At 35.6% G+C, this 27,251-nt stretch overlaps 3 protein-coding genes and 1 non-coding gene across 4 annotated transcripts; 1 reads left to right on the top strand and 3 right to left on the bottom strand.

Annotated features, from left to right (window-relative positions):
* Positions 1-4,052: 4,052 nt before the first annotated feature.
* LOC111478543 (AP2-like ethylene-responsive transcription factor ANT) lies at positions 4,053-7,750 on the bottom strand. The gene is made up of 9 exons (XM_023122853.1): positions 6,957-7,750; positions 6,219-6,843; positions 6,012-6,094; positions 5,855-5,863; positions 5,672-5,760; positions 5,479-5,552; positions 5,337-5,387; positions 5,137-5,213; positions 4,053-4,856 (listed from the first exon to the last, which is right to left on the bottom strand). Exons 1-9 carry the CDS (start codon positions 7,222-7,224, stop codon positions 4,237-4,239), a joined length of 1,896 nt encoding a protein of 631 aa, XP_022978621.1. The 5' UTR covers positions 7,225-7,750; the 3' UTR covers positions 4,053-4,236.
* An 8,363-nt stretch (positions 7,751-16,113) lies between these two features.
* On the top strand, positions 16,114-19,162 carry LOC111478731 (growth-regulating factor 1-like). The gene is made up of 4 exons (XM_023123158.1): positions 16,114-16,686; positions 17,026-17,250; positions 17,440-17,800; positions 18,121-19,162. The coding sequence occupies exons 1-4, from the start codon at positions 16,296-16,298 to the stop codon at positions 18,845-18,847; spliced, it is 1,704 nt and encodes a 567-aa protein (XP_022978926.1). The 5' UTR covers positions 16,114-16,295; the 3' UTR covers positions 18,848-19,162.
* A 1,010-nt stretch (positions 19,163-20,172) lies between these two features.
* On the bottom strand, positions 20,173-20,273 carry LOC111478912. The gene has a single exon (XR_002717578.1). It is a non-coding gene; the product is annotated as a small nucleolar RNA snoR126 (small nucleolar RNA).
* Positions 20,274-23,484: 3,211 nt separating this feature from the next.
* Positions 23,485-24,253, bottom strand: LOC111477985 (basic leucine zipper 8-like). The gene is made up of 2 exons (XM_023122023.1): positions 23,558-24,253; positions 23,485-23,511 (listed from the first exon to the last, which is right to left on the bottom strand). The coding sequence occupies exon 1, from the start codon at positions 24,195-24,197 to the stop codon at positions 23,571-23,573; it is 627 nt and encodes a 208-aa protein (XP_022977791.1). The 5' UTR covers positions 24,198-24,253; the 3' UTR covers positions 23,485-23,511; positions 23,558-23,570.
* Between the last annotated feature and the right edge of the window lie 2,998 nt (positions 24,254-27,251).

Below are 27,251 nucleotides of genomic sequence, written 5' to 3'. Positions count from 1 at the left end.
ATTGACACTAACGTGATAAAACTCATTATTTAGTTGTTTGATAAAAAGTGTATAAATTTATTAACATACTTTTAGAGCTTGCCAGCTTGACAGTGCTTTTAGTTTTTTTTTCAATCTCTTTCTGTATAATATACAAATATACACCCAAATAAAAGTAATTATAATTATTTATTTATTTATGAAAGACTGAGTCAAACCCTAGACTATAGTGTCTTTATAAACTTTTCTCTCTGATTTAACGGATACAAACACATATTTGATTTTTACCACCAACTTTATTTATATGTTAATCTTTAATTAAATAGTTATTGATATATCTTTATTTTTTAAAATTGATAATAATGATTGTGTGTTTAAATCAACTTTTAAACCAATTATTAAGTATCAAATTATAGAATTTTAGATCACATATGAATAAATTATTAAAAATATTCCGTAACTAGATATCTTAATTTTTTTTTTCAATTCCTGATTTTTTTTTTATCATTTTTGCATGCTCTCAATTGAAACTAATAGATTAATTTGGTGAATATCAAATAAAAGATTAACTTGAAATATTTATTAAAGTGCGTGACTTTCATGGATGAAATTAAAAGTCCAATAATACCGTGCTAAAATCGTAGTATAATTTTATTTATTATGATTCTTTTTATGTTAATCATCCTAAAATATTTTGTTTTATTAATTGATAAAAGTTATGAGAAAACTAAAATAATTATATTTCATAAATAAAAGTCTAAAATATTTCTTAGAAACAATCCAAAAAATAAAAAAAAATAATAAATTAATTTTAGAGTTTGTCTTAGTTCAACAAAAAAGTATTTATTTTATATAATTAATAATTACGCAAAACAAGACAAAATGGAATATAAGATATCACTGTAACAATAACTAACTTTATTGGCAATAGAACATAAAGTATAGACTCATATTAATGGTAATTAATAACAAGTATCCATAAAAAGTAAATAACTTTATTTATCATTATCGCCTGGAGGAATAAAATAATCCACCTTTAAACAACAAAAAAAAAAAATTAATAATTTCCAAAAATTTTCAGTCTCCTTTTTTGCTAATTTTAAATTAATGGAAACTTAAAACTTACCCAACAAATATAGTCTTTAGATATAATATAATTATAGGTTGTCATTAAAAAAAATCATTTAACAATTTACAGTGAAGCAAATAGGCCGCGGGTCCACGTGCCACTCCAACTGGAATGACTTATTTTGCACTCTCGCCAAAGAAAATACAAATTTTAACGATTCCCAATCACGGATTGTACGACTTAGTGTGGAAGCGAAAAATATATATAAAAATAAAACAACGACTAATGAAATGAACCCACGTGTCCGAGACAACTTTTCTCCCCTGGCGTTACTATCTAAAACAATTTAAATTCTAAAACATTCTTTTTCTGATTTAATACGTGGATATTCATTTGATCAATGACAGCACTGTAACTTTCTTAAGCTTCTGGAAAATACAATTAAAAAATTTATAAAATCAAATTCTAAGTTTTTTTTTTTCCCCGGATAAATCTGGAAGACTGTTTTTAGAAGGTGGAGGCATTTTGTGCGTGGAGTTGGAATGAAGTGAAATCCAAAATAGGGAGGGGTTTGAGTTTCAATTCAATGTGCTTTGTCTCAAGTAAACATGGTGGCCAACATGAGTGCCAACACCGCAACACACTGTTGGGATGACCTCGACCGATTCATGCCCTTGAAAGCGAGCCTTCCAACGGGCCCATCCTCTTACCCCCTGACATACTGGGCCCAATTCTCAGGCCCACTAAAGTCCACCAAGAACTTTTTTATTTATTTTTAAATTTAAATATGGAGAGAATAAAAAAGAAAGAAATGAATAATATAATAGAGGAAGAAGAGAACAAAAACGTTTGACCAGAGTGGACGACAAGACAGTGAAGGAGAGGGGGAAGGACAAGGGCACGTACACTGAAGATGCCCAAGGTTGTCGACGGGCCCTGACGACAACATTATCCAGTATCTTGGCATTGGCAATGGCCACACCAATAACCACCGATGGAAATTCATTCTGAGTTAGCTTTAGGTGTGGCTCACAAGGAACCACCTTTCAGTTTCAGCTGTGTGTCTGCACTGCCACACACCGTATCTGTGTATGGCCCCTTTTTCTGCACCACGCTTTTGGATTTGACGCTCTATCATTCCTTCACCTTTTAAATTTTAATTCTCCTCATTTATTTATTTATTTAATACAAAAAGGAATTATAAAACCAATGATTGAACACATAATACATTCAAAGTCCAGTCCATACAATTCCCAGATAAGGTCTGCAATAGGCCCATCTTCTGAGTTCACACATTTTTCACATACCCACCAAACTCATTCTAGTCTATAATTTACGTAAACTATGACTTCCAAACGTTGGAAAATATTTATTTTGAATATGTTAGATGCATGAATATAATCAGTAGATCCGGTCAGAGAACCTACGACTTACTACTTGATGTGGTGCTTTCCTCGACCAAAGTAGTGTCGATCTAAATGCAATTGTATTGCATTTTTTATTTTTGTTTTGTGAGTATACTTATATAATCTTGTCTATTACACTCGTTTAGACTCGTACATAGGGTCAAAGGTGTTAAAAGGAGTGATCTTGAGGTCATTATTCCAATCTATAAGGTCACTCGAAATCTCTTTATCCTTGAGTAATGGGCTCCCACCCAGCTTGGCTATATAATATAGCCTTCGAAAGTGGTTTTTTCCTCTTAAAAAATGGCCCAACCTGATAAACTTTATGTCAAATAAGACCCTAACTAAACAATAACTTTAAACTACACCAAACTTAAAAATTAAGGAAAGTAAGGACGCTGCTTTTCCACCTAATCATACATCTGCTTTTATTTTTATATTTTTCCCAGTTAAATCATAATGCCACCTGTTTAACACTAGTAATTGGGACACACATCGCAATCATGGACATTAAAATTTTGACTGGGATTGGCCCATAACGTTTTGGGCCAAGACTTGAAGCCCACATATGATAGTCAGTCACCACATAAGTCCATAAGTATTAGTCTGCTGCTACAGCTATCCAGTTTTATCAAATAAATATAGCATCCCTCTGAATAATCCCACAAATTGAAATGGAATCTCATAAAGAATCTAAAAGTTTATTTGAACTCTACACCATATTTCAAAACATTTTATAAAGTAAAGTCCTCTGATTCCATGCCCAAAGTTTCAAACTTTTAGTCTCGAAAGAGATATGATGAACCCAAATGAAAACTCTCTTTCAAGATTAGGAATGCAAGCACAAGACGCTGAGAGCTAATGGAAAATAGGGCTGCCTTTTGACTTGCCAATCCCCTCTCCACGCCGTAGCTTTTTCCACAGACACGGTCGTTGTCTTTTGTTTTTACATGCTGCTTTGTTTGAGTTTTAGGTGTGTTCTTCATTGATGTTGAATGATTTTCTTTCCATTGCAAAAATCATGGAGAAAAATTATGATGTTATGATCAAATAGTGCAGTGGATGGATAATAATTCAATATTTGATATCAGGATATGCGAATTCTTTGCTTTAATTCCCAACATCATGATTAAACAGTGAGTGGACAAGGGTGGAGAAAAAGGACTGAATCTGCCACTATACAGAGCTGTTTTTTTTTTTTCCTTTGAAAATAACGCATGTTCTTTCTGAATAAAGCAGACATTTTTTTCTGTCGAATATGGCCCAATATGTCTGTCTCCAAACATAAGTTTAATCCTGGTACGGTTGTCTAATTTCCCACATTTTGAAAAGAAAGTAAAGAAAAAAACAATCCTTTTAATTTCTCTCTTTGTATTATGGAGGGAATGTCTGTCACTTTTCAGAAAAGCTTAGATAAAAAAGAGGGAATCAGTAATGATGATGTTATGGATGAAGATTGATAAAGGATTTTTGTTTGTGGTCAAAGGCTTTTAAAAGCAAAAGGCCACAGCGCTGAGCTGACCCATCAGCTCTATGTTTTGCTGGGCCACACCCTTCATACACAGTTCATTTGTGTACTTCGGAAACCCCAGTAAAGCTGAGCTCAATTATGACTTTGATAACAAAGGAAAAACAAAGACAATAATACAGAAAGAGATAGAGATACAACAGGGAGACTCCAATTTGAACTTCATTTCTCTATTGTTTAAAATAAGTTGAAGTTCCTGTTCTTTCAACATGGAAGAAGGAGCTACTACATCAGTAAATATCAAATTCTTTTCCTCAACTATCAGACCAGGCAGCAAACACTGGCAACTGGCTCATACAATTGGCTGCCCTCAACTGCTGGGCAGATGCAATCCAGGAGGAGGAGTTCATATTACTACTACCAGAGGTAGCAAATGGCTTAGACGTTGATTGAGGCATTCCGAACACCATTGAAAGGCTCGTCTTGTCTGGACTCTCCTCCCTCGAGCTGCTAAAGCTGCAGCTGGTCACAATTGAAGATGCATTGGAGAAATGAGCTCCCATTCTGGCCGAGTCTTCGACTCCGAGTTGTGATCCATCATCGGTTATAGCAGACGGCAATCTTGGTTTTGGAATGAGCTGCTGCGACGACGACTGATAAAGAGCCATCTTCCATTCTGATTCACTTTGATTACCCTGAGAGGGCAAATGAAGAGCTTCTGAATTGCTGTTGTGAGTAGGAGGGGTTTGTCTAAGTGATTCATTATCAAACTCAGGCTGCTGCTTCCTCTTAGCTAGATCGCCACTAAGAAGGGTATTGCTTGCAATGATCCGCTCCACATCATACCTCGTGATATTGAAATTAGTAACGGCATTCATTCCTCGAAATTTGATGGCTGCTATGTCATAGGCTTCGGCTGCTTCCTCTTGAGTACCTAAAAGTTCCAAATGGCAATTAAAAATCGAAGTAAGAAAAAGATGTACTTCTGGATGCATCTGTAAAAGAGCATCTTTGCTCTACAAGAAAAGGGATTAAACAATTACAACAAAGCGATTCAAGCACAGCCTTATTGTTTTCTGAATAATTCGTTTCACGATGTGAGCCCTACCATTACCAAAGCGGGAAAGACACTCAATTTCATTCTAGGAAATGAGTTATTTTTGAAAGCTATTCCATCAAAATATTCGCAGATAAAAGCATCTAAAAGCACTCACTGAATGTCCCAAGATACAGATCTTTGTTACCAGCAACTCGCCCAATCCGAGCCTGCCATCTTCCATGTTGATGATGTCTGCAACACATAATACAAATGGCAGAGATTCACTGAAAAAGCCACATAAATCCAAATCCAAAACCAAAACGATCGAACATCTAAATATAATATTACAAAGCATTGAGTTGAGACTTGGTAGACCTTGTTACGCCTCTGTAAATTGAGGCTCCTCTTGAGAATCCACTGCTTCTTCTGAGAGATTATTGATATACAAATTTGAGATTTTTAATTTACGGCTATATATAGTAGAACTAATTAATACACATGATAAAAATGAGCTTGCCTTCTGAGGTGAGCGACATATTCCTGCCTGCTCATGTTTTTCATTTCCTCTAATTCTTTCTGATAGTTTTCCACCTGCTCAGAACAAGGATTCACTTGAGGTAAAGCGTGATAATTACTAAAGAATATTAAATTAGCATGATCATAAGTAGAGAAATTTTAAATTAAATTTAAGAGAAAAGTGGTATTATTACAGGAGAGTTGATATGGGTGGAGGGTCCCCAATACTTGAGTGCAGCAAGATCATAAGCTCTGGCGGCTTTTTCTTCCATATCATAACCTCCTATAATAACCAATTTCGGAACCACTTGATTAATCATATAATAAGATGGAAAAACTTGATCAATAATTACTCTGTCCAGATTCTTAATGCTTACCAAGGTACACTAGACATCATCATTTGAATCCAATGGCGATCCCAGCCAAACAAACAAAGAAAAAAACAATTGAGTGGGTTATGATTTTTGCAAGAACAAACAAAATATTGATTCATGCAAGAAACTGAAGCCCATAATGCTTTTTTTTTTCTTTTACCTTGCCTTCCCTTCCTGCTTTGACCTTCTTTCTTGCAACTGTTATCCCACAAATGTGCTTCATACCTACCCGTCCATCTGTGCCTGATTGACATAATGAAGCATTGAAAGATGGAATGAGTATGAAGATAAATAAAACAAAGCAGCTTCGAGATTTAAGAAAAGAAAGAATTGTAAAGTGAAGAATTTAGAGAAAGAAGTGGGAGACCTTGTAACCCCTCTGTACTGGGAGGTTCTCTGTCCAAAAGTATCTAAAGACTTCCTATGAACAATTTGCTTCTGATCAAGCTTCTCATGGCCTCTTTTCTTTGTATCCATAGCAGAACAGTCAGCCAAGGCAGGTGAAGCATGCTGTGTGGCTGTAACACAGCTTGACTGAGAGCTGGGGCTCATAGTCATGGACAAGCTCAATGAATGTAAATCTCCATAAGCCATGGCATTCATGGGACCAGATTCTCCACCATTTTCACTCATGAAACTCACCATCTTCTGCTCGAACGAACCATTATTAGCGACAGCATAGATCCTAGGAACAGCCCAATTCAGACCAGAATTCTTAGTCTCTATCACTGCTGGTGGGTGCTGCTGCTGCTGCTGCAGATTGCACCCATCAGGCAGGATTACCTTCGAGTCTTGAAGCACCCCTTCACGGCTTCTCAAGGATGAGAAATGCCCATAGGGTTGGTTGTTGGGCTCATGAGTTGGGTTTTGATGGCAAAAAATGCTGTCGAGGCTGAGAGCCATAGCTTCCCTGCCATTGCTTTCATAGTGATGGGACACCATAGTTGCGCCACCAAAGAAATCCTCTAGTTTTGGAGTAGAGCTACTCGCCACTTCAAATCCAAAAGGGAACAATAAAACAAAATAAGATTAAAAAAAAAAAAATTTAAGATTGTTATATTTCTTCTAACTCGAGCACAGAGTAAATTCAGGGACATATCCTAACCTTGTGGATGCTGCCTGCTGAGTGATTCCATTGAACAAATTGAGCCATCTGACTTGAGTGGCATGGCAGACAATGGTGAATAAAAGCCACCACTTTCTCCATCAACACCATAGCAAATGCCATAGTTAAATTGAGATGGGGAGTGAAAAAGGTTTGCAGGAATTGAAGAGGAGACAGCAGTAGCAGAGGAAGAAGAAAGCTCCATGCTAACGTTAGGGGAGACAGAGAAGCCTAGCCAGTCACAGTTGTTGCCATTAACATTATTCATGGAATTCCCTCAACCCTCACCTTCAATCCACCCCTCTTTCAAACCCAATGCTCTAAATGATTGAAAAATTGCAGGAAAAAAAAAAAAAGGCTCTAATGATTTCAACAAATCCTTGCTTCACCCCCACTTTGAAACTGGATATATTTTGTTTGTTTGCTAGAAGCACAGAGAATCATGTCTAACCCGTCTTATAAAGAAACTTAGAGCCTATGACCAACACTACCAACAAAACAACCCGCTCTGTCTTTGAAGAAAGCAAGGGGCTTTAAATCGAGGAAATAGAATGAGCATTGGGCGGAGAGGCAATGCATTCCTATAGGGATCTGTGTGTGAGAAAGAACATCCTTTTGTTGCTTTACCCTACGCTCTCCACCTACTCTTTTCTTTTTTGCTTCTTTATGCTCTTGGATTTAAGGCATGGTTTTGCTGAAGCTATCTTTTATAGATTAATATAAACATGCAAAACCAGAAGAGAGAAGGACGCCTTTCATTGCTCTCTGTATGTGTATAATCTCGGACTTGAAGGGCACCCCACCCCACCCCACCCCTCCCCTCCCCACCTATGCCAAGTGAAGCAAAGTTAAGTACCCTTTAAAAATTATTGACTAATAGTGGGCTCTGTGGAAGTGGGTTCCACCGTATTAATGTGATTAAATGGTCTGATGACGCCTCTGAGGACCTTGAATTAGATTACACAAACGGAAGACAAACTGTCCCTTTAGTCACTTCATATATTTAGCAGCTTCTGTTCTGCATGGACCTACACATCCCAAACGGCCTCGTAGGCATTCGCCAGCTACGCCCACCAAAAAAGCAAAATAAAAAGTTCGCCACATACGGCACCGTTTCTCCCCGTTTACTCCACTGCTCCTCCTCCAACTTCAAAAACCTTGCTCTACTTGGATGGATCCTACCCTTTGCTTTGCTTTGCTTTGCTTCGCTTCTTCCCTCTATTTTGTAGTCTTTTTATTCGGTGCCTGCTTACTGCTTCAGAAGGAGGAAAAGAAAAGTGTAAAAGAAAGAAACTCCCTTTTATCAAAATCCCACCTCGTTGAATGCGTTGGGCAATGGCCGACTGTAGACATAGCCACCCATTAGCCACCAACTAAACAACACTTTTTCATGCCAATTAGGACATGACAGAATCTCATCCTTAGCCCTTGAGTTCTGAGTGCTTCTTTGTTTCATCAGAATCAGCGCACGCTTATAATCACACCCATCTTTGAAAAAATGTATACATAATTGAGCAGTTACACCCGCTAGCTATGGAGTTACAAGGTGACTTAATGAAGCAAAAGGTAAGAAAGGAGACGGTGAAGAAGACTGGTTAGAGTAAAGGAAACAGAGGAGGTATCAAGCCTCTGAAAGCTGCCAAACCCACTTCTTGACAAATACTGATTTACCCACAAACCAACAGTGACACTGAGAAGCTTCAAAATCTAATTTAGAAAATAATTTGTTCTTAGCCGCATCTAATTATGCACAGTGATCTCAATTATTGACCCAATTATTTTCCATCCCCACCATGGTTCTAACATCTTCAGAACTGTCGTGTTTTTTCTTCTCTGCTACTGTTTTCAAGTTATTCTTTCTTTTCAATTTTTATGAATCCCTTTGAAATGCTTGCAAACTTCCAAAACAAAAGGCAAATTTTTTTACCCAGATTTCAAACTGGGTTGGTCTTCAAATATCTCTTTATATATGTATATAGAACATCTAAAGTCAATTTTAAAACTATTTTCTATGTTTAAAATTTGCACTAATTTTCAAAAGGTAAAATTCAAAATAAAGATATTAATTAAGAAAGATTATTAAATGATACACTGGCTTTCAAAGTGGCTATGATTGTAAAATTGTTAACAAAAGAAGTCTACTATCGGTTTATCAAACAAGAGAAATGGATGATAATTAAGAATATTAAATCTTTAGAAAATGAAGGACAAAATAAAATATGCAAAAAAAATGAGCCTTTAGAGTCCAAATTGTGATGATTGAAATTCCCACATTATGGGTCCCTTTTCAAGTCTCAATCCCATCCATTCTGAAAATATCTTTCACCATGTTCTTGCATGCACAATTTTGCATGACTAAGTTCATGGAGACAGATTTTCAAGAGGGCATCATTTGGTTTGTTTCTCCTTTGGAAATTATATTAAAGACACAAAACTCTCTTTTTGATTGCAGCAATCATGAAAAAACATTCATGACTCCCCTCCTTCCCCCACAATAGCCCATCACCAAACCAAATTTGAAAGGGATCTTCAGAACTTAAGAATCTCTTTCAAGTAGATGCGTTTTAAAATTTAAAATTTAGAGAGAAAGCTAAAAAAAAAAAAAAACAATATCTTATAACATCACTATGGTTCAAAACCAAGGACAATTGGACTGAACTGAAGGTTAAGTTTGAAAAATGAAAACCATTGAAAAAAAAAAAAGGGTTAACGAGCCTCAGCTCAGCAGCAGCCCCTAAGTTTGATCCTACACAAAAGGGCTATACTATATACTATACTACTACTCCTGGCATTAAGGACACCCAAAATCCATAATAGAAATGAAGGGGTATTTGTGCAGAGGTTAGGTAACAGAGTAGCCGTAGGGCCCTACATAAAATTCCTTCTTAAACACAGTGAGAGTGAATGGTATATTAAATGATATTCTTGAAAGAATAGGAAATGCAATCCAAAACAAAATCTAAAGCAAAGATTACAGAGATGTACAGAGGTCAACAGAGAAAGTAAATTGTGGATAGCAACCGATCTGAGAGTGACCACATAACTGTGCGTGGTACACTGCTGTTTGCATGGAGATTAAAGTTCTCTGCCCGCTTTCCCTTTTTTTTTTTTTTTTTTTTTAGAGAGAGAGAGAAAGAGAGTAGCTTTCTCAAAACTTAATGGCCTACCTCCATCAAACCATTGCCATCTCCTGCCATTGCCAACCCCATCACTCTCTTTAACTTGCTTTACCATTCGGTCCATCTCTCTCTGTGCTAGAATTAAGAAACATGTCATGTCCCATTCAAATTTTAGATTCTTTCTTTATGGGACTTTCTTTGGTGACTCATTCAAACTGTGTTGAGGTTTAAGACAGGATTTCTACCATAACAAATGGCATTACTCGATCACCTAGCTTTGAGGTTTAACACAAGCAAGCAATTAAGAAAACCTTGTGGGCTTAACTTAGTTCAGTGCTTTTCTATCATCCAAAACAAGAAAGCAAAGCCCCTCTCAAAGACAAAGCTGTAAAGCAATCAGAAAACCAAACCCAAACCTAAAAATTAAGTTTAATCTTAATACTTAACAGGGGAATCACCAGAATGCCCTCTTTCTTTCTTTGGATCCCTATGTTATTAGAGAGGTTGAAAACAGAGAAAGTCACGTTAGAGAGAAGGCCTAAAAGAACCAACTTTTATGTATATACACATACAATTAGCTTTGGCGTTTGGTTGGGTTCCTGTTAGGAAGAATCCAAATTCGCATCTCTCCTTGATGACAAAAGACGTGCCTTTCACATCTATCTGCTACAATGTCCGGGAATTATGATTTGATAAGCTTTCTTTTTCTTTGTTTTTTGTAACTTTATGTAATTCTAAAGATTAAAACAGCACATAGAATGTGACTTTTGGACTAGTGTTTATTTATTGGCCTTATTTTTCCTCCTATACTATGAAGGGTTGTAAGACCATGGTTTGACTTAGAAAACGCACAGAAGAAAGAGACAGCTAAAGATTGCTTTAACACACCAAGACGTGGAATCCAGCCTACACTTTACCTAAAAGGAGGATGCGATCAAAATCTCCGAAATTAATTGTTGTATTAATGCTATGTAGTTTGTCTTTTGTTATGAGGGAGGGTTCAAATCAATCAACGGGGTGCTTAAAACTAGCGTAATACTGAAAAGGAGATTAAAACAAGTGAGGACATAAAACAAACAGTTGGTGTGCGACACGGAGGGAGTCTGGAGCCTAAATGGTGCATCCCAGCTGTTCCTCCTGCGACCGCCTGCTTCTGTTTCAGGCGTAGGCTTAGCCTTTGATTCTTCATTCGAACAATTTTGCGCCGTCTCGTTTGATCAATCATCAAATCACCGACACCGACGGCGGAAGCTTTTAAATTTGTCATCTACAGAACCCGTATCTATCAAGGTCGCCATCTGTTTCTTGTAGCCCCACTCCTGCCCTGTTTTTCGCAAGTTTGGGGGCTTTTTATTACCCTCCAAAACAATTTACATATCATCAATTAAAATTCCATGCTTTTAAATCTGAACTAATAATCATTATAGCTTTTATTATTATTATTTTCCTCTTGAATATCACTTTAATAAAAAGAAATTCAAAATTAGTTCTATAAATATTTCTAAATAAGTAGAGAAAAATAGTGAATCTGCTATTTAAATTATTAATGCATACATGTAAAAAATATCCATTAAAAAATAGAAAACGAAATCATCGTGTCAAGGTAATTGGAGGCCAGCCCATGACTATTGCCTTGACTACCATAATAATCATGGGCCTTACAAGGCCCATAACTCAAGCAAACTTGATGGATTCGAGCCTCGTGTAGCCCAAGTTCAATAGGAGTGTTTAGAAGGAATGTGGATGGAGCCAGGCCCAGATTGAACCGACCTCTTACCTCGGCCCAGCCCATTAGAAAACCGACAAATTAAGGGCAAGGCTAAAGAGTCGCCCTCCGGATTCAGCCGAAGACACATAGCAGGAAGCAATGACGAGTGGGTTTGACCAAAAAGATTTGTTAAAAAAAAATATATATACTAAAAATAAGGCTAAAGACAGATCCATCACTTTTAGGAACCCTAATTCCTCTTTAAAACAAGTGGGGGAAAAAAATATCTTTTGAAATGATAAGGTCACGTGGCTTCTCTACCAAGCTGATTTTCCATTTATTATAGTGTCCCTCCTCTATTTAATATTCCGTCTTTTTTTAAACAAAAACGATTTTCATTTTAAAAGAAAAATAAAGTAGAAAATTTACCCCCACAATATTGAATATATCTAAATTTTGTTGTCCATCGTGTATTCAATAAATACATTATGACAAATTTATAAGTTTGTATTATATTACATAAAATATATTTTTTTTTTCTAAAGGCGTAGATCTATATGAATTTGACCTCTCTAAAAAGTAGCAAGAATATTTGATGCATCATTATATTCTAAAGCAATATAAAGTTTGGAGTAAGATCAAATAAATTATGACAAAAGCTATGGTCAAAGAAAGTGGATTAAACATGACCTGTTATCTTAGAGGTTCGTATTAATTCACATAAAAAAGAATTTAAAATCTATAACAATAATGGTCAATATACCATATTTGATCGATAAAAAAATAGTTACTAATATTAGTCTCGTTTGTGTATACCATTTTAATTGTTGGACGTGGGAGAGGAGATATATATATTGGAAAAGTCAAAATAAAAAGATGGAGATATTAATGTGGAACATTGAAAGGCAAGGAGTAGTGTTAAAAATGGTGTCGGACAAGGACCATGGAAAGGTCACTAAAAAAAGAAAGAGAGAGAGAGAGAGAGAGAGAGAGACATCCTTAGTTGTGTTGAAAAGAAGAGAGCATAAGAGGGTGTGGAGGAAACGAAGAGAGTAACATAAAGGAAGCTTACCTGAATTGACCATTCACTATGGCCTTAGCTTATAGGTTCTTATGATACACATTAATACCCAAACTAACTTTAATGCGTTCTTTTTTCTTTTGGATTATGCACTGCAATAAATAAGGCTTCATTATTATCACCTATTGCTTATAAATCCCCATCCATTCACTTTTCATACTCACTTAGACCCTTTTCTTAATACAAAAAAAAAAAAAAACCGAACCGAACCAAGTCAGGTAGGAATTAAGATCGGTTGGGTCTAGGCGCAAGGTTTTGTCTTTAATATTAATTGAACTTAACCAACAAAAACAAAAAAAACAAAAAGAAATCAAAAAGTCTGAAGACAGAGCATTGGTTAGTGTGATGTGAGACTGCGTCTGAGCGACAGTCTGGGATGGCGTGCAAGCATGGGCTTCATCGCCGTCCCTTCTTCCGTCCATCTATCTACAACGTCGACCGGTTTGATTCTTCAGTCTCTTTCTAATACGTCGACCGATGATGGCACAAGCACAACAGATTAGCTTCGGTTCCATATACACACCAGCCGAACCGGTCGCCAACACTGACCCAAACCCACCCGCCGACGGTTTAGGTCGGGTCGGGCGGTTGGAGCAGTTTTTGCTTGCCTGCCTACTTGTTGACATAAATGTTGACCTCTTTTATTCTCCTGTGGTCAAAGGCGAATGAGGTGCATAAAAAAGCTACGATCCTAATGTTTTATTGGAATTAGTATCTTCAAAAATAAATGTTAAAGATATTACATTGTTCTAAGGCTATTTATTTTTCATTCATTATAAGTATATAGATCTATTAATTAAACCATATAATAAAATTGTTATTATTGTTTTGAGAATAATTATTATGTTTTATTATTTGTAGTCCTATTAAATTATGCATATGACAGCTAATATATATTTATGTTTTAAGTTATATTGATTTTTTTATTTTGTATATATTTACTTGGATTCATTGCATTTATATGCATTTTCAGTTAAAAAGTCATAAGTTTGAATTATCTATTCCAATTATTAATAATATATATAAATATATTTTTGGCTAAGACTAGAGAGGAGTTTGTTTAAAACCTTTTCTCTTTTCAATTTCCGATATTTTATTCAAATAATATTTTAAAGTTTTAACATTCTTTAATTTTTCTTACAAAAAAAAAAAAAAAAAAAAAAAAAACAGAGCATTGCAAAAACATTAGGATTTTAAATTTTGGTTGCCCATTTATTTCACAAGAATTATTAAATTATTTATAGATCAATTTAAAATAGTTGTTTTTAATATTTCAATAAATTTATTTATGTGAAAATATGAGTTTTAATAAACATTTAAAACAAACTTTTAATATTTTTAGAAGTGGACAATAAATAACATATTTTCTCGCTACATTCTAATTCAATATACTAAATTTGTAATTCAATCTTTAATATACTCTATTTAAAAGATATATACCTAAAATAATAATGATAGTTTATACTTAATTCATCTCATTACGTTTGGTTATAAATAAATATTTATGTGAGTGCTAGAAAATTAAGATCGGGTTGTGTTGTCCAATATTAATAACTTTTTTTTTAAGAAAGTAATCTTTTTACGAACGTTTATTAAAAAAAAAAAAATATGTGGTTTAGTGTAATTTATTTAATGATTTTGGATGATAAAAGCTCATTCAAAATTTATTGAGATAAAAGGTAATTGAAAAATATTTTTTAATAAAAAAAATTAAACAATAAAATCAAAATATATAAATTCAAATTAGGAAGTTAAAGACACAGACCAATACACTATTTTAACATTTTTATGTTTCAAAATTTTGGTGATAAGTGAAATATATATTATTTAATAAAAATCTAAAAATGGAAACTTGTTATGCCTTTATTTGTGGGCATTATTTGAGAATACCACACAATGTAGGAGAGAGAAGTTGTAAAAAAGAAAACAAACAAACAAACATATATTCCACCAAATATATACATTAGATGACGAACATTTGACTTCAACAAAAAAAAAAAAAAAAAAACATGTCAATTACTCAATTATTTTCACCTCAAATTATTAAAGTTTCAAAATAAAGTGAAATTTGATCTAGTTTCATTATGTAACGATTTAGGAAAGGATAATTATATGGTTGTCTTCGTACTAGATTGAATTAATAATACTTCTTATCGTTTTATTTGTTGGTAAGAATAATGTTATGCATTTAAAATATCTATTAAGAGAACTATAAATATATAACTTGACATGTCTTAATTTAATATTTCAACTAAGTTATATAAAAGTAATACTAATGAATGATAAATATATATTTTTTTTAAGTCAAAAAGTTGAAATCATTTTTTTTTTTTTTTTGTTTGTTTGATTGATATAAATGTGTGCTAATCCATAACAAAAATTTGATTCATAAATATCATAAATACATACATATATTTATGATAGATAAAAGCTAAAATATCAACCAAACTTTAGGTATGAGATTTAAGGGAGGGAGAAAATGAAAGAGGAAGGAGGAATGAGCAAATGTAGAGAAGGAATTGGAGTGAAAGGAGAGGTTGGGGAGAAGCTTGGTGGCAACCAGCAGGGTTTCTTTGAATAGGAATGGGGTCCTATGGGGCCCAAGTTTAGGGGTGTTGGTGGGGTCACGTGGGTATGCATCAATCTCATATTGTTCATGCAACCACACGCCACTCGGCTGTGCCCCCCAAACAGTGACAGATAAGATCAATGGGTCCAACCTTTGCAAGCCCACATTCCTCAAATTTAACCACTTTCTCATATAGGGTCTTTGGTTTGTTTGAAAAAAATGGTGTTTTTCTTTTGGGGGAATTTGGGTTTCATAAATTGTAAGGTCTAAACCAGATGCTCCTTTTGTTGGTTAATCTTTACAACTCAAAAGTTTGACCACACTGATGTTCTTCATCCCTACTGAATCTTTCTTGAGTTAAATCACTATAATGCCTCCTTTCAACAATGGGGGGACGCATTTTTTTTTTTCTTTTTCATGTGGGTGGCCGAGGAATTCATATGGGTGTTGTTCTTGTCGTTGTTTGTTAATGTTTCTCGTTTTCCTCCTTTTTGAATATAATCTGTGAAATGAAAAAGAAAATTTTGTTTTGAAGAAAAAAAGAGGGATAAATTTGTGCTAATCTGTCTGCGAAGCTCGAGTGTGTTTGGTACTACTACCTTTGTCTCTTCTCGACTTTCAACTCCCTTAATCTCTCTCTCTCTCTCTCTGCAATAATTCTTTTTTTTTTTTTTTTTTTTTTTTTTGAAAGATCAGCCCCTTAAAAATCAGTTCCTTCCTCACGGCACACATAACCCAACCCAAACCCAAGATGCGCCTCTGTCTCCCTCTTTTTCGTCTTCTTCGACCTTCAACTCTTTCCTTTTCTTCTTTATGAACTAATGCTTACTAGAGATTTTGTAGATTGGTGCTTTTCTCCAGAATGGACTTTGGGGTAGTGGGGTTGGATGGTTTTGTGGATTCTGGTGATGCCCCTTCTCCTCACTCTAAGCTAAAATCTCTTGGATCTTGTTTCTCCAAGCAGGATAGATCTGGGTTTGTTGATGATGACTGGAGGAACTCCAAGATTCCCAAAACTGAACCCATCTCTGGTTCTAAGACAATGCCGCTTCATCAGGGCTTCCCTTTGCTGAGATCTAATACTTTTATTTCTAGTAGTGATGGGCGTCAAAAGGAGCACATGCTTAGCTTCTCTTCACTCAAATCTGAAACTTCCCTGCTACCTAAACACTCTGACCTGATTGCAAGGAATCCCCAAAACTCCATTTTCCCTCACAATCAACAGAAATCTTCAGTCTACTCTAGAAATACGGGTAAACATAGCTCTGTTTCTGTGATTTTTCATTGAGTTTTCTGTTCTTTTTATTGATAAGTGCTTCAATCTGGGGGAAAGGCTGAGTTGCATCTTTGTGAGAGGGTGGGCTTCCTTCGTATAGCTTTTGTTTCCAAATTCATTTTTGATTCGTTTCTCAGATGGGTTTGGTTTGGTTTGGTTTTGGTGAAAGTTTTCAGTTCCTAGACTGGAAACCAAAAGGAAAATAAAGGCTTAAAAACTGTAGAAGAATCTGAAGAGGGTCCACAAAATTTACCAAAATTTCGTTATTTTTTAATGGAAACATGAGCAGTGGGTTGAAGGTTTTGTTGGTGTGCAGGATGTGTTTCCGGAAGCTATAATGGTAGCATGCATGGGGGTATAGCTGGGATTAGAGGACCATTTACACAATCTCAATGGGTTGAGCTTGAACATCAGGCATTGATCTACAAATACCTCTCTTCAAATGTGCCTCTACCTTCTAATTTGCTCATTCCTCTCAAGAAATCGCTCTATCCCTATGGCTTCACTTGCTCTTCTGCTGGATCCATGCCTCCCAACTCAAGTAACTTTCTCCTTGTCTTTCTCTTATTTTAAAGAATGGGAGGAACATCTGTAATCCTTCCTGTGATTTTCAGAAAGTAATGTGGATTGGAGTTGATTAAATATTCCATGATATCACAAAATCACATATATTGTTTGTTGCAAGAGTATATATGCTTAATGCTTTGCCCTTTATCCGAGTTGTGTGTAGGGTGGGGTTCTTTCCATTTGGGTTTCTCCGGCAACACTGATCCTGAACCAGGAAGATGTCGTCGAACTGATGGAAAGAAATGGCGGTGCTCTAGAGATGCCGTTGCCGATCAGAAGTATTGTGAAAGACACATAAATAGGGGCCGCCATCGTTCAAGAAAGCCTGTGGAAAGCCAGACTGGCCATTCCGCCCCTGGGACCACTAATCCAACACCCATGGTGACATCGATGTCTACTTCGTTGTCCTCGACGGTGGTGCCCAGCGGCGGTGCATCCAACAACCTCCCGGTCATTCCTCACCAGCTCAAGAGTTTGCATCCTGTTGCTGCTTCCGATCCTGGTGCCGATGCCCCTGGCAATAGGTGAGACATGTCCTCCCTCTACGCAACAAGAGCTTTATTTTTGTGTCTTGAATCTTTGATTAGAAGAAACTTAAATTCATCAACTTGAAGAACAAATATGAGAATTCAAACTCTACCACTTCAAGGTTGCTGGTAGACCCCAGGATTTCATCTTTGCTTTGTGAATGTGACTTTTCATTTTAGTTGAGACTTAGGATTCCTTTTCTTGGAAGATATCATCATGTTGCTATAATTTCTTTGAATACAATAGTTGGGTTAAAAGCACATGTAGTTTAAACTAAGTTCTGTATACTTTTATTTTGTCTATCCATTTGCTTTAGGTTGCTAAACAGAGAGACTGTGTGTAGCAGAATCCAAGAGACTGGGGGCCTCTCAATGATGTCTTCGAATGTCAATCTCATGGCATCCAATGAAAAATCTGGTGCAAAACAAGAGATTTCTGAAGGAGATGAATTTGGACTTGTTTCCACTGATTCTCTCCTAAATCCTTCACAGCAGAGGGGCTCTTATGCCAATCCCAAAAACTATGACTCCTTCCTGATCTTCAGTGACCAGGAAACCCAAGACCATGACCAACATCCACTTCGACAGTTCTTTGAAGACTGGCCCAAGGACCAGTCGAGTCGTTCGGTCATGACCTGGCCCGAAGAATTCAAATCGGATTGGACACAGCTCTCCATGTCGATACCCATGTCTGATTTCTCCTCGTCATCATCCTCACCAACGCATGAGAAGCTAGCTCAATCTCCTCCTCTCAGGCTATCTAGGGAGCTTGAGCCAATCCAGATGAATTTGGTGGCACGCAAGAATGATGATGAGTTAGTTCAAAAGCAAAGCAACCAGATAGCAGCCGCAATGTGTTGGGGAAGTTCAATGGGGGGTCCTTTGGGAGAGGCATTGACAAACGGCAGCAACTGTGTGAAGGGCAGCAAGGTGCCACCATCACTGAATCTCTTGGGTGAAGGATGGGATGGCAGTCAGCTGGGATCCTCACCTACTGGTGTGTTGCAAAAGGCAACATTTTGCTCCCTTTCAAACAGCAGTTAGATAAAAGCATCTAAAGGGGGTGGGGGCGGCTGAGAAGAAGAAAGCCAATGTAGCTGCTGCCTGAAGCTCCTTTCTTTCTTTTCAGTAGACAGGAGGTTTCATTAAAATTTATAAAGAAAGGAATGCAAAAAATGGTGAACACAAAAAGATTTGAGAAAAAATGGAGAGATTGATTCTGAAGCTCAGTGTAATCTGCTCTTCTGCTCCAACTTATTTGTTTGTTTTATTTTCTTCAAAAGTACTGAGTATGGCTTTCATTAAAATCTACAGTTTTGTGAATTTGAATGAAATTTGGTTGTGCTGTTCTTCAGCAAATGCAGCATCATTCTTCTGGTTGGCTCTGTTCTGTACATAATAAACAGCAGGGAATGTGGAGAGCTGTTGTTGGTATTACTTGAAGGAAGATGAAGGAGTTGAGGGAGGCTGGAGTGGCTTTTCGATTGGGCCATGGCAGCCTCTTGAATGTGTCTGTTATGTATTGAAAACAATATGAAAAATGGTGTGCGGGAGTTTTGAGTTTTGGAGACGGGGGACGAGAGCCGCTTCTGCGGGATCCACACCGGGCAGATTTCATCCACGTGGGCCATACTTCCACCAACCTGGGCCCGCCAAACACTTTCCATTACAATTAGGCCCATACCTTTTCCCCTCTCCTTTTTCTTTTTTCTTCTTTTATAAGATTTTCCCTAAAAAGAAATTCTAAATTTAGTTATTTTATATCTAATAAATAAATAAATAAAATTTTATGAATTTCAAATATGTGAAAACCTATTAACCCATCTTATTAGATGTCACGATGATCCTGCTTATCAGGAAACATTTTTTTGGAGATACGACTAGTTGTCATGAGATGCATACTTAACACCTCTTTCAAAGGTTTAAAGACTCGAGTATACATGGCTGGACCGTAGGCAGACATAAAAATGAATTAACTTACCTCACTTATTGCTAGAAAGTGAGTCTTGCATAATTGAAGTCTGATGTGATCAAAGTGCATTTTGACACTACACTTACTTTCCTTTTCTTTTAAGATTTACTAATTATATCAAACAAGACGATTATTTGAAGAGAAAAATGTGTACACAATATTCTCCGATAACCAGTAATTGTAAGGAGATGAATGGACGATAAGATAAAAAATTCGATTTTGCCAAAACGAAGCAGAAACCCTAATTCCTAAAACAAAAACGTCTCGAAAACAGGATTTGAGATTCAGCCAAGAAAACCTGAAGAAGAGTAACGTATTTAACGAAGAACAGAAAAAGAAGAAGAAGAAAGGGGAAGAATGAAATGATCGATGTTCAAGAGAAAAAGAGAGAAAGTGGAAGGCTCAGACACGCACAAACGCAGTCATCAGGTAACTTTGATCCACTGTGATTTAGCACACAGTTTCAGATTCGAGAAATGTAGTTTGTCATCACTGCCTCATTTCCACAACTACAAGTTGACTCCAACCCCTTTATGGTTTGTTTCGAAAATTGATCCAAATTCTTGAAGATCATCTTTCTTGAAGATGATGAAGGAGAAGGTAAAAACTTAGAAAGATAACAGAAGCTTAATTAAGCAAAGCCATAACCCTAAATTCAGTGAGCTTACAATACCCAAAATGAAGAAAGATGAGCATGCATTCGACTTCTGCAAAACCCTAAATCCGAAGCGAAGAATATATATAAGTGGATGTAACTCGGTGGGCCTCAAAGCCCAATTGCTTACAACATCTCCAACTACAATGGGCCTGAGATTTCATATCTGGACCTTATGATATTTATATGCATCCAACCATTAATAATACCCCCCATTAAGTTTATCCCTTTTCTTTTCCAACCTTTTGTCTTCACATGGTATCCAATAACCAAAATTTGCTTTTGTTTTTTCTTTTCTAAAACTATACTCTCTTTTATAAGTAAATGGTTACATTTAAAACAAACTTATTTTAATTCCACAACAATTGTTTTTTTTTAATTAAAAACATCACTTGAATTAGGCTCATTTTTGCGATGACAATACCTACCATCAAATTTAAAATTCAAACTAATTTGATGTAGTTTATTATTAAATAAATTTCTTGCAAAATATTAATTGTTATAGTCATGTTTGTCTATAGCCACATTGTCGGATGTCTCAATTGTGATTATCTAAAATGTAACCTATAAAAGTCGTGTTTTACATTCATGGCACCGGAAATGTAACCCATAAAAGTCATTCAATAAAACTCATTGCCTTTATTTTCCTTCTGCTTAACTCCAGCCGCCACTAACTAACTTCTGTTCAAACATTCAACGAACACAGCCGCCACCCCATGAATTATTCTGAGCCTAATCCTTTGAATAATTGTCCCATGTATTTTTTTCTATCTTAATTTGATATCGACTTATGGTCCTTGGCCTCAACGAAATGTATTATTTCATTTGACAAGGTTTTAATTAATACCCCCACCCTCCATGAACGTGGACTTCCCATTACAAGCATATCAAAATCCACTAAATTCCCAATCAAAATCCAAACAAACTAGGAATTGCCCCAAAAAGAGGAAACCCCCAAAAAAACCAAAAAATCCACTGAATTGAAGATGGTCAATGACGTCTTGTTTTCTCCTTTGCCTCCCATTTATTAAACCTCAAGCCATCGCCTCAGAGCCCTCCCCAAAAAAAAACCCCTTCTCACAGTTATCGTTTCATTACATTATGAATCACAGAAAACTCCTTTCCCAACGAAATCCTCCCTTCTCGTGGGAGCAAAACCCCGGCCGTTCCAAATTCTGCTTCAGGGATTTCCAGGCCCTTGCCTTACAGTCCCCGCCGTCGTCCACCTACCACAGAGAAGACTCTGAATTCGACGTCGTTTCTAAGATTCCTCCGCCGCCGTACCGGCTGCAGCCCCGTTCGATTAGAAACGCCTCCACCAAGGAAGACGACCCTTTTCTGGTGGCCTACAAGGAGTGCACTAAAAGTGTCAAAAATGGAAGCTTTGTGGAGAGAGGAAACAAAGGAGCTGCCGCCGTTTCGAAGAAGAGCAAGTTGTTTGGTTTTTCTTGCAAGACCATTCATTCCTGTGAAATTGGATCAAAATTTCCTTCAACCTCGTAGAGAATAGTACCATCTTCTAAATTAAATGTTTTAGTAGTCGGGTAGGCCCAGTGCCAAAGTTGGGCTGTTCATTTCTCCGTGTACTTGATGGGCCATCTTTGTAACGGGCTGGTTCTCGCAAAGATAGGCCCATTTGTAATTAATTGAGTAACAGACCTTTTAAAATAAGATAAATTGTATAATATATCTAAAAATGAAAATAATGTTGTATTCAATGACTTTTTAAAATAAGTTTTCTTGGCTACGTGGAAATTTTTAATTTATTCAATCAAATCATTTATTTAATTTAATCTTACTACTATTTCTGCCGGCCAAAAACACATGTAATTAAATTAATAAAAAAATCACATATTTCAATTATTATTAGTCGCCAGGCTGTATAAAAAGAACCCAACTTTATGGTTAATGTAATAAAATATTGATGGGTTGGAAAGAAAAATAGAAATAAACCAAACAATGTAATTGGGGATCTGTTCATGCAACATTACTATGCGGGGACTATCCAATGCATCTTATTGGATGAATGCCTTTAACTTGCAAAATCTACGAAATTTATGGGAAAATAAATAAATAAAAAAGAGTGAGGGCCCTAAAAAAAAGTTTTGAATAATATTAAACATGTTACTTTTGGTTGGATTGCAATCGAAATTGGGGTCATAGGCTTTACCTTTTTTCGCTTTTTTTTATTATAAAAACGACATGATCGGTATGCCTCATTCGTATAATTATTAGATTATTATAAAAACTGTATTTCAATATCTCTTTTAAATATTTATTATAAAATAAATATTAGATTGATTTTCTCAGTTTTAATTAAAAAATCAATATTACAAATTAGATTTGATTCATGGGGAAGAACCATTTCTATTCTTCCACTTTAAAAATTGAACCTATCAAATGATTATTAGATCTCGTTTTATTGGTGTATTTGTATTTGGGTAGAGAAAGCTTCCCATAAAAATTGGTTAATGATAATTTGTTTCTTATGTCAATAATCTTTTCATTATCGAATGAAACGATAAAGTGATTACCCACTAATTTGTTAAATCAATAAGAAACAAAATAAAAAGTTATTAAAAGAGACAACAGCATGCTCTAGAAAGTGGTGGACGTCATAGGAGAATTAGATTTGATTATGGTAACAATTGTCCCATAGCTCATAAAAATGGGCTTAACATCGTTTTAACAAATATATAATGAATCTCCACTGTTCATATATATTATAATATGATTTAGAATGACAATCGTAACCCTCAAGATTAAAAGCATATTAAAAGAATGGTAGTTGGGCCCATGCATCTCAAGTTTTCAAACCAGATCGTGTACCGGTTTGCTAAAATAGAAAAATGATTATTTCTATAAATACTATATAGCAAGAGAAAATAAAATTTAAAAAAAAAAAAAAGAAGAAAAGATTAAGCATAGCTATTACTAATAAAGCTAGTCGCCGATCTTCTTTTACACAATATTAGTTGCTATAAATATAGCGTAAAACCCCACCAACATATATATATATATAGATATATAGATATAGGTATATATATTCTTTTCTCTAGCAGCTTTTTTCTTAGTTTACAAAGAGAGATAAAGAGGATGATGCTGAGAAATTGGTTCTTCTTTATAAGGGTCTGGTTGTTTTAGCAATTAACGAGGTTGTTGTTGTTGTTGTTGTTATTAAGGATGTATTGCGATTGGGACATATTTGGCGGCTGTTCAAAGGAGCTGTAGGGGGAAGCATAAGCCAATTGTCGATGGAATTGCCGGAAGATTAATACTTGTCGGCTATACAAAAGTTTCTGCCGCAGAATTGTGTGTTCGGTCTGGAGATGGTCGTTTTCCGTCCGCACACGGTTCAACTGACTAACCGTGAACCGCAACTGCTTCGATAGCTCCCGGTTTTCAACTATCAGCTTGTTCACCAAGTTTCTTAAGTTTTCTAAGTGCTTCTGTTTTCGAGCCCGGGACCGCCTCGCTGACTCCCGGTTCGACTCCATCCGCCGTCGTTTTCTTTCGTCTATCACCTCAAACTTCCGGTCCGGTTCACACGCGTCAGGATCCATGGCTTCGGGTTCCACCCGGTCTACGAAACTGGAACTCGAAATCACCGGTTTTGGGGCGGCTGGTTCCGGAAACTGGAACACAACCGGCAAGAACCCGTGGTCGTGATCTTGGCATTCCCACGGCGTCGAGGTGCCGTCGACAGCCGGAAATGGGTTTTCGAGCATGGACTCGTACGGCGAACCAGTCGGGAAAGTAGTCCGCATGACGACAGGACGAAGAATTTGCTGAACAAGATAAAGGAGGAGAGAGGGAGGAGGAAAGGGAAGAATTGCAGCGTAGGGGCCTGGTATTTATCGCTAGACTCTCGAGGATAGTTCCGTAAATTATGGTTAACGTTGAGGGTAAGTACGTCATTACTGAATAAGATGATATCTAAGTGGCATGGTAGTGGAAGTGTGTAAGCTCGCTTTACTCTTGGCGGGACAGATGGATGATATAAGCCAGTGGGGCCGTGGCATTGGTGCAAGGGTGATATTAGCTTCGTGGTGAAGAAACAAAGTTTGTGGGTTCCACAATGTACACGTGTCGACTATTAATTCGAAGCGAACGTCACAGCCAGTTATTAAATAAATCTAATTCTACACTAAACATCTGTATGAATAAAATAAATAAATCAGATTTTTCCGTTTAAAAGAAAATTAAAAAAAAAAAAAAAATGATAGAACCAGAAACCACAAGGCTCAGTCGTACTCGTGACTTCGGCTACGACGGCTCCGGATTCGTCCACTTCAAATGGTGTCCACCCAATTAAGCCGTAGATGCAAAAGGCTGCAAACTCAAAGGGCAAAGTTGTCATTTCACATATTAATTATTAGTTGATTATGGAATAAATTTAGCATAAAGTTAGAGTTTATTGTTACATTTTAATTACTAACCCATTATTAATATTATGGCCGGCTGTGTGACATAAAGAAGATTCTTGGAGTTGTACTTCCAAATTATAATAAATATATGAACGCACAAATTTTAAATTAAAACTCTAATTTTTAAAAAGCTGCTCGACTAAAACTGGCAGTTAACTTGTTAATACTCCACGAACACACCAACTTTTCGAAGCTTTTATTATGTTTTTTTTCAAAGAAATATAAATATTTAGGGTTTAGGGTTCCTATTTTAAAATTTTACAAAGCAGCAGCAGTTGGAGTACAACAACCTTAAAATATTCGTTGTGTTATTTGGAAATTTTATAAAAGGAGCGGTCGGGAGAGCAAAGCATAAACTTGGCAATCATCTCAAGAAATTCGCAAAGGCCACCCAAAGTAGGCCTCATGTGGAACGACACATCCGTTGCCCACAAAGATGTTTTTTTAACTTAATTTAGTTAAATGCAACTTTTAAGAGCAGCTAAAGCATCCCTCCTTTAGTTTATGTTTGGTGTAATATAACACAAACCTTAATCAACTCTAATATCACATGATGTTTTTCTATAAATATCATTACGTATCTTACTTCTATCTTGTTATCTAATTAAAAGGTTAAAGCTAAATAACTAATCATCTTTTCTAATCAACCCATCGTTATATTAACCACATTAATACATAAAATTTTCACTGTTCCTTTGTACCCTTGTCTTGCTTTTCACATGCTCCTTTAACTTTTTTTCCCCTCCAATTCCACCCACGAAGGGCTAAGATTTTGTTGGATTTTACTTTTTCTTTCCTTTTTACCCTTTCAACATTAATTAGTGGACACAATGGTATTGGTTACACGACACTTTATTCAATATCAAAACCATGCTTTATACCCTAGGTTAGATGAGCGGATGAGCTTATTATCATTGTACCTTCAACAGATGTACAAATAGTTTATTTGAACCACTAATTAGGGTTTTGATTATTGGATCTTCATAGTTAACTCACTTAATTAAGTAAATTAGATTGGATTGGAAAAATTAGTTTTTGTTTTCTGAAATGAAATTAATTTAACCAAAGTTTAATTATGTTAATAAAACTTATGTATACAAAGAAAATATTTGATATTAAAATATAAAGTAGGGTTTATTAAGAAACCGCGTTTGGAAAATATGAACAGAGTGGCATTGAAGTATGGATTAATTAAAGTATGAATAACTCCTTTATTAATCCAAACTTTGGATCTGTCATTCACATTTATTAATGTTATATAATTATTTCAAAAATATTTGTAGTGGAGGTATTTTTGTCTATCATTTTTTTTATTCTTTTTTAAAAATAATAATAATAAAAAAAAATACTTTTTTGGGTTATTTTTACCAGAGGAATTTCGTGTAGTTATTTTTGAAATCCATTATTTAAATTTAGTATTTTGTCTTGTAGTCACTAACTTATATGCTATGTTGTTAAAGCCCATCGTAAAACCCAATACATTTTGGATTTTGGATTTGAGTATGTGATCCAAACACAAAACAGGCTATTTTATTTGGACCTGGTGGAAGATTTTCAAAAATATTAATGAATTTATAATATTGTATAAATATTATAAATATTTTTCTGCTAAAAGAATCTCGCACAGAACGTGGAAAAAAAACATCATTAATCATTCACACGCCTTTAATTGTGTTCGTGTTCGTTCTGAGATTTGTTTTGGAAAAAGAGAGATGAATGTTCTTGTTTGATTGGTCAAAGAAGGAAATTTGGTTGTTTTACGTGTGTGAACATTCGTTTGTGGAATGTTACAAATTCCATCACAGTGCCGTCGCTCCTTTGTTTTCAATGCTTAATTTCTTATGTCATCATGATCTAAACCACGCCTCACGGATCGATATACCTTAAAATATGCGCATGTTGGTATATACAACGTTTAGATTAAACTTATAACCTATAATTAATTACCATAGGAATATGTAACCGACCTTATTTTTCTTATTATAATAAAGTGACCGCGTTGTATATGACTTAATTAAGAAATGCAAGTCTTTTAAAATATTTCAAAACAATATCATATACACGTATATGTTCATGATAAAATTGTTAAAATAATTATAGCAATGCCTCACCATGTAATGTTTCATGATCTTCATCTTAGCCTCCTTTAATTAAAAAAACATATATATATATATAGGAGTAGATTTTATTTACGCGAGAGTCGGTAAATGCAAACACATGTAATTGCGCTTGTGTATCGTAAATTTATTCCTTTTATATTTATGGTCGACCATCTTGGGCTGCTTATACAAAGTCGAAGCAGCAGCTTCTCAGGTTCACACGCATGTCCGATTCTTCTTTGATTTCTTTTATATACCATTTCTTTCATTACTTTCTCTTTATCCTTTAATTTCC

This window comes from Cucurbita maxima, unplaced genomic scaffold, assembly GCF_002738345.1.
Source record: "Cucurbita maxima cultivar Rimu unplaced genomic scaffold, Cmax_1.0 Cma_Scf00004, whole genome shotgun sequence".
NCBI lineage: Eukaryota > Viridiplantae > Streptophyta > Magnoliopsida > Cucurbitales > Cucurbitaceae > Cucurbita > Cucurbita maxima.
This window is presented reverse-complemented; position numbering and strand designations above follow the sequence as displayed.